The following is a 14,640-nucleotide window of genomic DNA, read 5'->3' as shown; positions in this document are numbered from 1 at the left end:
CTGAAGACTTGTGCACCTCTGCTGTTCTTTGTAACAGCTCAAATGTCATTTGCAGAGTTAAAAAAAATTCCTATTTACACAACAAGATTTAAAATGTGTGATTCTGTAGATAAAGAGCTGTTCTTTAAAAACCTTTTTTTGTGTGTGTGTGAAATGGGTGCAATTTTCCCAGATCAGTTCTCCATTCTACAGTCCATACGTATTTTATTTCTTATCATTGATTCTGAGTGACGAACCTCATCCCAATTCCTCCGGTTGTATCCAGTTTCCAGTCCTCCTTTCCTAAGACTCCTGAACTTTGTCCTTGGCAACTACTGCCCTTTTGATATAAAGTATGGGATTTGTCTAAGGTGTGTGTCCCTCACTAGCATGATCGTTCCCCTCATAGACCTGCCTATTGCTTGGCTGAAAACTGCGCTCTGGGGATGGCTTTATTCCAGACCCGAGGGTGGTTAAGAATCATAGTCTCAGGGGCTCCACTAGTCTCTGTCTGGCCAGGAAGCCTGATCTCTTTTTTTTTTTTTTTTTTTAACAATTTATTGGGGCTGATACAATTCTTTTCACAGTTCATACATATACATACATCAATTGTATAAAGCACATCTGTACAGCCTTTGCCCTAATCATTTTTTTCTCTTTTTTTCTTTTACATTTTATTAGGGACTCCAACAACTCTTACCACAATCCATACATATACATACATCAATTGTATAAAGCACACCCATACATTCCCTGTCCCAATCATTCTCAAGGTATTTGCTCTCCACTTAAGCCCCTTGCATCAGGTCCTCTTCCCCCCCCCCCCTTTTCCCCCCTCCCTCATATGCCCTTGGTAATTTATACCTCGTTATTTTGTCATATCTTGCCCTATTCGGGGTCTCCCTTCCCTCCTTCTCTGCTGTCCCTCTCCCAGGGAAGAGGTCACATGTGGCTCCTTGTAATCGGTTCCCCCTTTCCAACCCACTCACCCTCCACTCTCCCAGCATCGTCCCTCACGCCCTTGGTCCTGGAGGTATCATCCACCCTGGATTCCCTGTATCTCCAACCCTCATATGTACCAGTGTACAGCCTCTGTCCTATCCATCCCTGCAAGGTAGAATTCGGATCATGGTAGTTGGGGGGAGGAAGCATCCAGGATCTGGGGGAAAGCTGTGTTCTTCATCGATACTACCTCACACCCTAATTAACCCATCTCCTCACCTAAGCCCCTCTATGAGGGGATCTCCATTGGCCGACACTTGGGCCTTGGGTCTCCACTCTGCACTTCCCCCTTCATTTCATATAATATATATATACACATACATATATACATATACACATAAATACACATACATACACACACTTATATCTTTTTTTTTTTTTTTGCATGATGCCTTATATCTGGTCCCTTGGGCACCTCGTGATCGCACTGGCCGGTGTGCTTCTTCCATGTGGGCTTATTTGTTTCTGAGCGAGATGGCCGCTTGTTCACCTTCAAGCCTTTAAGACCCCAGACACTATCTCTTTTGATAGCCGGGCACCATCAGCTTTCTTCACCACATTTGCTTGTGCACCCATTTGTCTTCAGCGATCCTATCATGGAGGTGTGCAGTCAATGATATGATTTTTTGTTCTTTGATGCCTGGTAACTGATCCCTTTGGGACCACTCGATCACACAGGCTGGTGTGTTCTTCCATGTGGACTTTGTTGCTTCTGAGCTAGATGGCCGCTTGTTTATCTTCAAGCCTTTAAGACCCCAGTCACTATCTCTTTTGATAGCCGGGCACCATCAGCTTTCTTCACCACATTTACTTGTTCACCCACTTTGGCTCCAGCCGTTGTGTCGGGAGAGTGAGCATCATAGAGTTCCAATTTAATAAAAGAAGGTATTCATGCATTGAGGGAGTGTTTGAGTAGAGGCCCAAGGTCCTTCCACCACCTTAATACTTGACCTATAAATATCGACACAAAGATCTATTTCCCCAACCTCCTATATATATTTGCATGTACATGTCTTTGTCTAGACCTCCATGAATGCCCTTTGACTCCTAGCTCTTTCCTCCATCTCCCTTGACCTTCCTCCTGCCCTACTACCATGCTTCATCGCCACCTGGGCTAGAGTATACCTCTTCTCTAAGCAACCTTACCCTTGATCATTTCCCACCAGGCCTGCCACTCCCCCTTCTCTACCATTTGGGGTCCCATGTTTTTCCCTTGTCCCTGGGTTTGTTAACACCACTTCCTTACCCCCCCCTACCCCCCACCCCAAGTCCCCCCGGAACTGTCGGTCCCGTTGTTTTTCATCCAGATAGTTCATCCAGCCTGTCCTATTCAGACAGACCTGTGGAGTCACTAACATGCACAAAAACTAGACAGAGGAACACAAAGCAACAGTATACAACCAGACAACAAAACAACCAAAACAAACCACTGAAAAAGAACAGAACAAAACAGTTCACAAGAGAAAAGCTTGTAGTTAGTTCAGGGATCTTTGCTGGCCCTTAGGAGCGTTTTCCAGTCCAGTCTGTTGGGGCACCACGCCCTGGCCCCAAAGTCCACTTTCAGCATTCCCTGGGGACCTTGCCACTCCATTCCCTTGCTGTTCCGCTGCACTCCCCCAGTGCTTTGCCTCGGTGTGGTGGGATCAGGTCAGGTGCAATTCCCACACTGTGTCTCCGGTGCTGTCCCCTGTATCGCCCTTAGTCACTGAGGGGCATCATGTCTCATAGTGGGGCCAGCCATGTTGTTCTCTCTGTGGACTGGCTGCTCTACTCAGGAACATCCTCATCATGGCCTGGTGGGCCAGGCTGTGCTCCACTCTCTCTCCTCCTGCCCCTTCATCTGCTCCCGTGTGCTCTGATCAAATATGTCCATCTCCCATAGCTGCAGGGTCAATGTCGTCCTTTGGAACAAGTTCTTTTTGGGGGAGGGGCAGGAATCCAGGAAGCCTGATCTCTTTTATGATTTTGAGGTTTATTCCGCAGTTTTCTTCCTCTGTGTCCAGGATCTTCTAATGGGATCTCTTTCAGAGCATTCCCTAATGGGCATCGAGCACCACCTCGTTCTGTCAGGCCACGGAGATAGATGTTCTCGTGATCCACCAGCTTATTGGGCCGATTGGCACCAAGTATCTTTGATTTTCAACACTCTTCTTTCAGACAGGGAGAGACCAATGGATGCACTTAAGAGCTTTAAAAAGCCCCAGGGGCTACTACTGAAATAGGACATAGGACCTTGTCTTTGTGCATCAAGTTATTCCCGTTGGTCCTTTGATATTGTGGCTATGAGCCCCCAAGCCCAGTGACTTACTGCCTCAAGGTACTTGGTTGTGTCTTACAGTTTTTATAATTTTGCCTTTGGTGTGCTAAAGGATGATTTTTGACTACGTAAAAAATTTTTAATAATCAATAAGAAAAAGGTTAGCGGGTGAACAGAAAAAATGAGGACAGTTTACAAAAATGAAACAAATAGTTTACTGATTTTTTTCTTTAGTGAGGGATGGGTGATGACCGTGCCTCCCTTATTTTAAATGGAGTGAAGTATCTTTAAGAGAGGTGAGTAATTGATCTTTGGCCTGTGGGATTTGAAGATTTTTAGGATGATAACAGTATAAAGGCAAGACGCTCACAGAGAAAATTTCCCACTATTTCCCATGGGCCAGAAGTGGATCCCCAGAGGGGATCTAGTTCAACTGTGAGTTGAACTAGACAAGGCTTTGGAGAGGGCCACCTTGAGGGGAAAGTTAGTGAGAAGCTGGAGCTGGACTTCCAGGAGGCCGGGCTAGAGAGAAGGCAAAACTAGCAGGTAGGAGAGACATCACTCATTACCTCTCTCCTTCCTTCACGTGAAGTGCTTATGGAAGACTAGAGCATTCGTCTTTCACAGTTCCTCAGTGCTTGGATTTCCCTGTTCAAGCTTACCATCGACACAGCGGTTGCAACAGGCCTCACACAGAGCAACAATGGAGAAGCTAGCCCAGGACCAGGTGGTATTACGTTCCCTTGGACTTGGGGGCACTATGTGTTGGCATCGACTTGATGTACCTGTGATGTTTATAAATTGGTAGCTGGAGTTAGAGTTTGCTTAGATTCAGGCTTTATTTACTTATGTATCTAAAGTAATGTGTGTTATGTTTTCATCAAGAAGCAAAAATCATTTGGTTATCATTTTTGGATTTCTAATGGACGTTCAATGCTTAAAGAACCTTTAATTCTTTGTTGTTGCTGTGAGGTGCCACCTAGTCAGTGTGACTCATACTGACTCTTTGTACAACAGATTGTTCTATTTGAGCCCGCGGTTGCAGCCACCGTGTCGGCCCATCTAATTGAGGGCCCTTCTCTTTTTGATGACCCTGCATTAAGCATGATGTCCTTTTCCAGTGACTTGTTTCTCCTGGTAACATGCCCAAAGTACATGAGACCAAGTCTCACCATCCTGGCTTCTAAGGAGCATCCTGGCTGGACTTGTTTCAAGTTTGATTTGTTTTTTCTTCTGGGAGTTCATGGTGGTGGTGGTGGGAGTAGTTGCCTTCAAGTTGGTTCCCACGCACGGAGATCCGATGTGCAATAGAACCAAACATTGTGCCCATTGATGCAGCCACGGTGTCATTTCATCTTGCCGAGGACCTTCCTCTTTTTCGCTGCCCCTCCACTCTACCAAGCCTGGTAGGGTATGAGGCCCTTTTCCAGGGACTGATCTCTCCTGAAAACATGTCCTTGCCTCTAGGGAGCACTCTGGATTCTTCTTCCAAGACCGATCTGCTTGTTCTTTTGGCATTTCTAGTACTTTCAGTATTCGTTACCAGCACCATGGTTCGAATGCACGGAGTTTTCTTCTGTCTTCCTTATTCAATGTCCAACTCTCACATGCACATGAGGCTGGCGAATACCATGGCGTGGGTCAGGTACACTTAGTCATTAAAGGAGCATCCCTGCTTCTCAACACTAAACAGGTCTGGGACGGCAGGGTTATGTAAGGCAGCACATTCTTCTATCTCTTCACTGCTGCTTCCATGAGCGTTGATCATGGATCCAAGCAAGACAAAACTTTTGACAACTTCAATCTTTCCTACATTTATTATGATGTTCCCTACGGGCTTGGTTAGGAGAATCCTGGTTTTATTTCCATTGAGTTGTAATCCAGTCTGAAGGCTGCAATCCTTGATCTTCATCAGCAAGTGCTTCAATGTTTCCTTACTTTCAGCAAGTGAGATTGTGTCATCTGCACATCACAGGTTGTTAAAAGCCTTCCTCTAATCCTTCATTTAATCCAGCTTCTCTGGTGATTTGCTCAGCATTTAGATTAAATGAGTATGGTTAGAGTATACAACCCTGATGCATACCTTTCCTGATGTTCATCCTTGTAGTATTCCCTTTTTTTGTACGATGACTTGTAATACCTTCTATTTTTAACTTACTTGTGTTTTTGTTTCTCTAACAAAAATCACTTTGCTATTAAGAGAATGAGGCTTTCTCACTATTCTACCTTTTATATTTTAAAAATACAATTTCACTTCATAAAGAGCTCACAGTTCAGCAGTTAAAATGGCTTTTTTTGGTATTCCCTGGGGACTTCATTGCTCTCTTCCCCTTGCTGTTCTGTTGCATGCCCTTAGTTTTTTGCCTCAGTGTTGTGGGATCTGATCAGGTGCAATTCCAACACTGTGTCTCCAGTGTTGTTCCCTGTAGGGCTATGGGTCAGTGAGGAATGGCATGTCTCACAGTGGGGCTGGCCATATGGTCTTCTCTGTGGATTGGCTGTTCTGAGCGCGGGAATATCATCGTCAAGGCTTGGTGGGTCTGGGTGTGCTCCACTCTCTCTTCCTTCCCCTTCATTTGCTCCCATTTGCTCTGATCAGACATGTCTCTCTCCGTAATCTGCAGCTTCAGTACTGTCCTTTGAAATAAATTCTTCTGGGGGGTGGGGCAGGTGTCCACATAGTAGTTGGGGTTGGGGCCGGCCCCCCAGACCTCTCCATTGGTTCCCTACTCCACACCAGCACAATAGACTTTGGGGCCAGGGCTTGGCACCCCTTCAGACTTGACCAGAGAAAAACTCCTAAAGGCCAACAGTCCTTGAACGAATTAATTACAAGCTTTTCTTTTTTGTTGTTGTGTTTGTTTGTTTTTGTCACTGGATTTTTGTGGTTGTTGTTTTGTTTTCTTTTGTTGCTTGGTTCTGCTCTGTCTTGTTTTTGTGCATGTTATTATCTCTGTAGGTCTGTCTAAATAAGATAGCTGGATGAACAATCTGGGGGAGAAAACAACGGGACTGACAGTTCCAGGGGACATTGGAGAAGGAGAAGTGGGGGAAAGAAGTGGTGTGTACAAACCCAGGGACAAGGGAACAACAAGTGATCCAAAATTGGTGGTGAGGAGGGTGTAAGAGGCCTGGTAGGATATGATCAAGGGTAATGTAACAAAGAGGAATTACTGAAACCCAAATGAAGGCTGAGCGTGATAGTGGGACAAGAGGAAAGTAAAAGGAAATAGAGGAAAGAGCTGGGAGGCAAAGGGCATTTATAGAGGTCTAAATAAAGGCATGTACATATGTAAATATATATGAGGATGGGGAAATTGATCTATGTGCATATATTTATAGGTTTAGTATTAAGGTAGCAGATGGACATTGGGCCTCTACTCAAGTACTCCCTCAATGCAGGAACACTTTGTTCTATTAAACTGGCATTCCATGATGCTCCCTTCCCAACACGATCGCTAAAGACAAAGCGGGTGCATAAGCAAATGTGGTGAAGAAAGCTGATGGAGCCCGACTAGCAAAAGATATAGTGTCTGGGGTCTTAAAGGCTTGAAGATAAACAAGCAGCCATCTAGCTCAGAAGCAACACAGCCCACATGGAAGAAGCACACCAGCCTGTGTGATCACAAGGTGTCAAAGGGATGAGGTATCAGGCATCAAAGAACAAAAAAATCATATCGTTGTGAATGAGGGGGAGTGCACAGTGGGGACCCAAAGCCCATCTGTAGGCCACTGGACATCTCCTTACGGAAGGGTCTCGGGGAGGAGATGAGCCAGTCAGGGTGTAGCATAGCAACGATGAAACATACAACTTTCTTCTAGTTCATGAATGCTTCCTCCCCACCTACTATCATGATCCCAATTCTACCTTACAAATCTGGTTAGACCAGAGGATGTACACTGGTACAGATAGAAACTGGAAACAGGGAATCCAGAGCGGATGATCCCTTCAGGACAATTGGAGAAAGTGGTGATAACGGGAAGGTGGAGGGAGGGTGGGGTAGAGAGGGGGAACCAATTACAAGTATCTACATATAACCTCTCTGGGGGACAGACAACAAAAAAGTGAGTAAGGGAGATGTCGGACAGGGCAAGATATGACAAAATAATAGTAATTTATAAATTATCAAGGGTTCACGAGGGAAGGGGGAGTGGGGAGGGGGGAAAATGAGGAGCTAATGCCAGGGGCTTCTATAGAAAGCAATTGTTTTGAGAAGGATGAGGGTAATGAATGTACAGATGTGCTTTATACAATTAATGGTATGTATGGATTGTGATAAGAGTTGTATGAGCCCCAAATAAAATGATTTTTTAAAAGGCTTTTTATGAACATATACTAATGCAAAGTGTACATATACTGTGTATAACATTGTTTAGTCATTTTTCCAGTCATCTATTGTCATGAAATTTCTGCATCACAATCAACCATAGAACTTAGCAGTATATCCAAATAGCATTTATTGTTCACACATCTGGGGTGATCAACTTGGTGGCTCGTCTGACTTTGGCTGGGCTTGCTCACATGTTTTAGGATTGGCCAGCTATCAACTAATCTAACTTAGCGTTGGCAAGGATTGCTGGGTACTTCAGCTTTTCTGAATGTGCCTCTTTTCTTTCAGCAGACTAGCCTGAGCATGTTCTAATGGTATGACAAAGACAAAGAGAACAAATGGAAACACACAAGCGCGTTTCCAAGTCTCTACTTACCTCATGTCCGTTAACATCCAATGTCTGTTCACATTCCATGGTTAGACTCAGGATCATAATTTCCTCTCTGGTTTTTCCAACTTCCATCTCTGATTAGTCTCAAAGTCAATGCCACAGATTTTAAAGTTTGTTACACAAAACCCCACTCCTGGTACCAGTTTCTGTATCACTTCTATATTGCTATAGCATTGCTGCATAGCAAACTACTGTGAACTCTTGACTGTATACAGTAATACACATTTCTTTATTCACACATTTAGGCAATTTTCTAAGTTCTGCTGATTTGGGTTGTATTTACTCACATGTATGGATATTGGCTGGTCTATATGGGCTGACTAATTTTTGCTCCTGTGCCTTCCATTCTTCCACAACTTGGCCTAGGCATATTCTCGTGGTGATGGCAGAGGTATAAGACCCCAAATAGAAGCTGTCAGGCACTTTGTTCATACCTGCTAATCTCTCCCTCAACAAATTAAGCCACTTGACTGAGCCCAGAATCAGTGAGAGAGGACTATAAAGCCACATGGCAAGATAGATGGATACAGAGAAGGGTGAATTATTAGGACCATCATTGTAATCTTTTCTTGGGTTATGGTGTTATCTATACTTTTTAGTCTGTTTCTATTGACTGTCTTTTCTCCTCATTGTGGGGCTTATTTTCTTGATTGATTTCATGACTAACTGGATGGAAGCTATTGTGAATTTTACTGGTTGGATATTGGTTACTTTTTTTATATTCTATGTACTCTTGAGCAAATAGTCTTTGTAATGGAAGGATATTTTGATGAGTATAGTATTTTTTTGCACTTTTATTTATTTTTAGCACATTGGAGATATCATTGAAATATGTTTTGACTTTCATTGTTTCTATTAAGACAGTAGTTGACAGTCGAGTTCTTCTTTGGAAAGAAATGTTTGTTTTCTGATAGCATTTAATATTTTTCTCATTGTCTTTCGTTTGCTGAAGGTTCATTAAAATGGAGTCTATGTATGGATTTAATTTTATTTATTCTGCTTGGGTAGCATTAGGTTTTTGAATGTGGGTATCTTTTATAAGTATTAGAATATTTTCAGTAATCATCTTTAAATTTTTAAAATATTCTATCACTTTTACCTGAGACTTCAATTAAACTTCAGTTAAATTTATTAGACCATCTCATATTATTGCTTATCTTTCCCTCTGAATTTTGTAATCCATCCATCTATCCTTTCTTTCTTTCTTTAAAAAAATCATTTTATTGGGGGCTTGTACAATTCTTATCACAATCCAAACATAATCCATTGTGTCAAGCACATTTGTACATATGTTGACATCATCATTCTAAAAAAATTTGCTCTCTACTTGAGCCCTTGGTATTAGCTCCTCATATCCTTTGTTTCTTCATGATTCATGTTAGAGACTTTTTTTCCTAATCGATTTTCTGGGTCACTATTTCTCTTCTTAGCTATAATAATCTCTTGGACTATTCACTGACTTTTTAATTTTAGGTATTTTATTTATTGACTTTAGAATTTCTATTTATTCATGTTTCAAATCCTTTTATACCATCTTTGTAGTTTCCAGGTCTTCTTCTTTTTTTTAATTAAAGATCATTTTATTGGGGCTCTTGCAACTCTTATCACGATCCATACATCAATGGCATCAGCCACGTTTGTTCTTTTCTAGACATTTACTTTCAATTGAGCCCTTGGTATCAACTCCTCTTTTTATCCCTTCCTCATTTTACCCTCATGGCTGCCGCGGTTTCCGAGTAGGGAAAATGAACAAAGAACAAAACTCTCTCTCTCTCTCTCTCTCTCTCTCTCTCACACACACACACACACACACACACACACACACACACACACACACACACACACACACTACGGGACTGCAACACAAAATAGACACAGACAGAGACGGTACAAAACTGACGCCTTGACGGACCACAGCACTTTATTTTTATCTACTAAATACTGGCAGTGTTTCCAGATAAGTTCATTATTCCCACGCTTGAATTTCTCATAGCCTTGAGAGTTCCGTATCTCAGCGTGTACTGCTCTTGTTTACTGCTCCCAGGGAACACTGTATGCATCTGTTCCCCAAATTCCTTACTGTTTGCAGTAAGGAAGCAGCTTATGAGAACCAGCTAGGACAGACGTTTGTGCACTGTCCTAGACAGATACATGAAATGAGACACGGCCCTCCTTACATGGCCCCTTCAATGGCTCCTTGATAGATTGTAAATTATTATTGTTTCATGTCTTATACCACCACTGTCTCCCTCCCCCCATGTTTTCTGTTTCTGTCCCATGGCCCCCGGCCCCCGGAGTGGGGTGTATAGTTGTGTGTCGATCCTTGCAATCAGTTCCTCCTTTCACCCTTTCTCTCTCCCCCTTCCCTCTACCCTTTTGGTATTGTGATCCCCTCTCCTGTTCCTGGATTCCGTTTGTTGTGCGCTCCCGTCTCTTATCTGTGTACATGCGTCTGTCTAGTCTGAATTGAGAAGCAGTGCTGGGGTCATGATAGTCAGGGATGTTCTCCACATGTAGGAAATTGATAGGCACTGCCCGAGATCCCAGGGTTTTATTTATTAATAATAATAAATCAACTTTATGACTTTTAATAAGCGATTAAGGAGAAATATAATTTTGAGCAAAATGGAAAGAAACGTAATTACTAACATGTAGTCCTAGGCTTTCAAAATTAAAGTATTGTTAATCATCCTTAAGGTGGCCTTGATTCTTTCCCTCTGGTCTGAGAAGTAAGATGTTCTAAGAAGAAAAGGACAATCATGTTTGGTACAGCGGAAGGGAAGTGACAACCAGGAAGCCCCCTTAAAGAGATGGAGCGCCACCGCGGCTGCATCAGTGGGCTCAGGCATAGGCCCCATGGGGAGGGCGGTGCAGAACTGGGCAGTGTTTCCTCTGTTGTGCATCAGAGGGCTGCCGGAGGTCAGAGCGGGCTCAGTGGTGCCTAACAATACTAACAAGAAAATAAAGTTTGAGCTCTTTTCCCCTCTACTTCATCCCCGTCAGTGATTCCCTAACTTGCTTTCAAGCAGCCAAACATCAAATAGAACAAGGCAAAAGAAAAAGCTCAGACAGTAGTTTTACAGGTTTCCCTCAATATCTATTGAATGAGTATATATATATTTTAAAAGATCATTTTATTGGGTATTCTTACAGCTCTTATAACAACCCATACATCAATTGTATCAAGAATATTTGTACATATGTTGCCATCATTATTTTCTAAACATTTATATTTGACTTGAGCCCTTGGTTTCAGCTCCTCTTTTTTTACCCCACCTCACCCCCCTCACCCTTGTGACCCCTTGATAAATTATTATTAATTTTATGTTTTACACTGAGCTGAAGATTCATTTATTTCCTAGTGATCCACTTGCAATCAGCTGGTTCCAGTCCAGTCCAGTCTGGTATTTGAAGACAATTGAGCCACATGTGAGCAGAGGAGGCAGGTCGCCTTAGTCCAATCTTCAGTGAGTTTGGAGGATGTGGGTGAAAGATCTCATCTTCTGTGTCTACACCATGGTCAGTTCAACCTTCTAGAAACACTTTATCTGAGCTTCTTCTGTCACAGCATGAGGGTATGCAAGAGAGAACCTCTCACAAGCTGAAAAGTGATAGCCTAAAAGCCAATTGATGGCCAACAGAAAGCTTCTGCACCTTTGAGTTCTACCCAGCATTTGAGTCAAGCCTAGGCTTTCAGGGACAGCGATGGCCAGTGACTGATTCTCACTTTTTCTGCCCAATGCAAGACTCTTCTAATAGACAATCTTTGCTCTGGAGCCCTTTACCTCCTGGCACAGGTGTCAGATCTACATGCATGTCCAAAGCTCCCCTGCCCTCTCCTGCTTATCCCCCCTTGTGTCTTACTCATGTGTAAGCCCCGATACAGTGCATGCATTTATAACTCTGGTACACACATGCCCATGCAAGCAATTTCTTATATGACTAGACAAATAATTGCTAATTGATTTTCCCAACCAGGATTTATAGGGCAGTCTCTAGCTACAGGTTTCTAACTAGTAATTTTAAATTTTAAACTGGTAATATGTTATACTTGTTACTCCAGCCATTCTTTTGCCTTGTGAAATTTCATTTAGAACGGAAGAAAATTATGTTACATAAGTTTATTTTCTAAGCTATGTAAATAACTTTTAGATATTTTAGATACAACACAGCTAGAGCCAAAGACTTCCCCAGTTTTGGAAAGGCTAATGTCTTCTTTTACGTAAATCTAAAAAATAAAATAAAATTCACATGCCCTTTGCCCTTTTTCGTTGGCAAATTTTAAAGTGTGCCCACTGAGAATTTCCACAAATCCTGCTACATCTCTTTGTTTAATGATTATTTCAAGATCTTCCAGAGAAAGGAAATGAAGGATTTTAAGAACGATGAAATGCCAGCTTCTTCGATGCTGCTTGCTGTGCACCTCTGGGCCTGGTGCTCTTAAACCAAGGATCAAGGGCATGGAGACATGAGCCATTTTGCGAGGTGAGCGAGAAAGCAGGGCTGGGTGAGCTTTCTCTGTGTTTCTTCTGTTTCCGAGGAAGAAAATGGAAAGTTTGCATGCGTGACAGATGATAATGGAAAACTGGAGAAGTTATGTGGGTGACAGGATAATGAAGGAGATTTGTATAGCTGCCAACGTCTGTCCTTGCCCCATCCTTGGACATTCAAGCAGGATGCTCCCGTGCTTTGTGTGTGAACAGACTACGGGTCTGCCCTCAGGAACAACCTTCGCAGGTGCTGTCTGATTTCCTTGGTGCGGGCCCCGTAGATGATGGGGTTGACCAGACACGGGAGCAGCAGGTAGAAGGCACTGAGCAGGTTGTGTACATCCTGGGAGGCGGTGCGGGCCACACGGTAGACGATAGACGAGGACATGGTGGAGGAGTAGACCGTGAAGATGACCAGTAGGTGGGAGCCACAGGTGTTCAGGGCTTTGGAGCGGGCCCCAGCTGATGAAATCCGGAAGGCGGCGTGGATGATGCGGGAGTAGGAGGCACTGAGGAGGAGCAGGTCCAGCACTCTGTTGAGGACGCGGACGGTGAGCCCCACAGTCTTGTTCAGGGAGATGTCCCCGCAGGAGAGCTTCATCAGGGCCATGTGCTCACAGGCAAAGTGGTGGATGACATCTGAGCGGCAGAAGCGAACCCGGGAGGCCAGTCCCACCACCGGAGCAACGATGCATGTGCTCCTGGCAGCTGCCACCAGCACCAGGCCAGCCAGCAACTGGGCGGTGATGATTTCTGGGTATCGGAGCGGGTAACAGATGGCCACATAGCGATCGAGGGCCATGACCAGGAGGATGCTGCAGTCGAAAGCAACAAGGAAGTAGATGCAGAACATCTGGACCAGGCAACGAGCCAGGGAGACCCGGTTGAAGTGGGTGGAGAAGCTGAACAGCATGGCAGGCACCACGGTGGTGGCGGCGCAGATGTTGACAGCCAGGAGCAGGGCGATGAGTGCATACATGGGCTGGTGCAGGCTCCTCTGGGCGGTCACCGTGTGGATGACCAGGGCATTGGCTGAGACAATCACCAGGTAGAGGCCGAGAAAGGGCAGCACTAGGAGGGCCCTGGACTCCTTCAGTCCTGGAAAGCCCACCAGGAGGAAGCTGGTGTAGGACACATTGGAGCTTCCATTGTTCCGTACTGACATCTCTGTGGAGCACGTTGGTTCTGGGCAAAGAAGAGGAGCGGGAGGGCTTGTTTGTACACCCCGCCCTCGCCAGGGCCTACCCTGCGCTACTAGGCTGTACTATGTGCTCGGATCGTCTTGAATCTGTAATATCCCTACAGGGGGGAAACAATGAGTTCAAATTACAACCAAATGAGATTCGTGTTTTTAATAAATCTTTCTTTGCGTTTCAGGTAAATTTCTCAGGACAGATTTTGGATGTATAATCACGGGATTAGATGATACAAACATTTTGGAGGGAGCCAAATGGATGTGCAGACAAGGTGTATTTAGTTTCTCACTGAGTAATAGTGAACCGAGACACTCTGTTATGCTGGTCAGGAATTGGATAGTGGAAATATATGATCTTTTTAATTTGCTTATTTTCTTTTGTGGATTTCTTGTTCTATTACTTTGCCTACCTACTTATCTCTTAGGGACTTAGTGTTTTTGGTAATCATTTACATATTAAAATGATTCGTTTTGATCTATTCCAAAGATTAAAAAAATCTTTCAAGCATGTTCATTTTGTTTGTGAAGTTATTTAAGACTCAAAGTTTTAAGCATATAAAGTGATATCTATGGATACTCTCTTTGTGACTTCTCTTGGTTTTGAACGTAGAAATTCTTATGCTATTCAGAGATTAAATAGATAATATAGTCTGCTCTTTTTAAAAATGTAGCTTAATTTATTTCTATTAAGTTTTTGATCTACATGAAAGTAATGTCATTTGTGATATGCAATGGTGGTTAAGTTGATATTTTATCCCAAAATAGCTAAATGATTGTTCCTCTATCATTTCTTCAGCGGTTTGTGTTATCATTTTTATCCTAGCCTAAATTCTTGCGTGTGTTAGGTCTCTTAACAGATAATGATATTCTTCTTTATCTGTTCTTGTGCCAATACTGTGCCATTTGTTAAAAATAAAAGCTGTGAGCTATAATCTACATACCACATAGTTCAGCCTTTTAAATTGTACAGTTGAATAGTTTTAGTATCTTACAGA

At 43.3% G+C, this 14,640-nt stretch overlaps 1 protein-coding gene across 1 annotated transcript; it reads right to left on the bottom strand.

Annotated features, from left to right (window-relative positions):
• Positions 1 to 12,664: 12,664 nt before the first annotated feature.
• Positions 12,665 to 13,615, bottom strand: LOC142446914 (olfactory receptor 52K1-like). The gene has a single exon (XM_075548646.1). It carries the CDS (start codon positions 13,613 to 13,615, stop codon positions 12,665 to 12,667), a length of 951 nt encoding a protein of 316 aa, XP_075404761.1.
• Between the last annotated feature and the right edge of the window lie 1,025 nt (positions 13,616 to 14,640).

The sequence above is a fragment of the Tenrec ecaudatus genome, chromosome 4, assembly GCF_050624435.1.
Source record: "Tenrec ecaudatus isolate mTenEca1 chromosome 4, mTenEca1.hap1, whole genome shotgun sequence".
NCBI classification, from domain to species: Eukaryota; Metazoa; Chordata; class Mammalia; order Afrosoricida; family Tenrecidae; genus Tenrec; species Tenrec ecaudatus.
The sequence above is the reverse complement of the archived record's forward strand: the minus strand, read 5'-3'. Positions and strand labels throughout refer to the sequence as shown.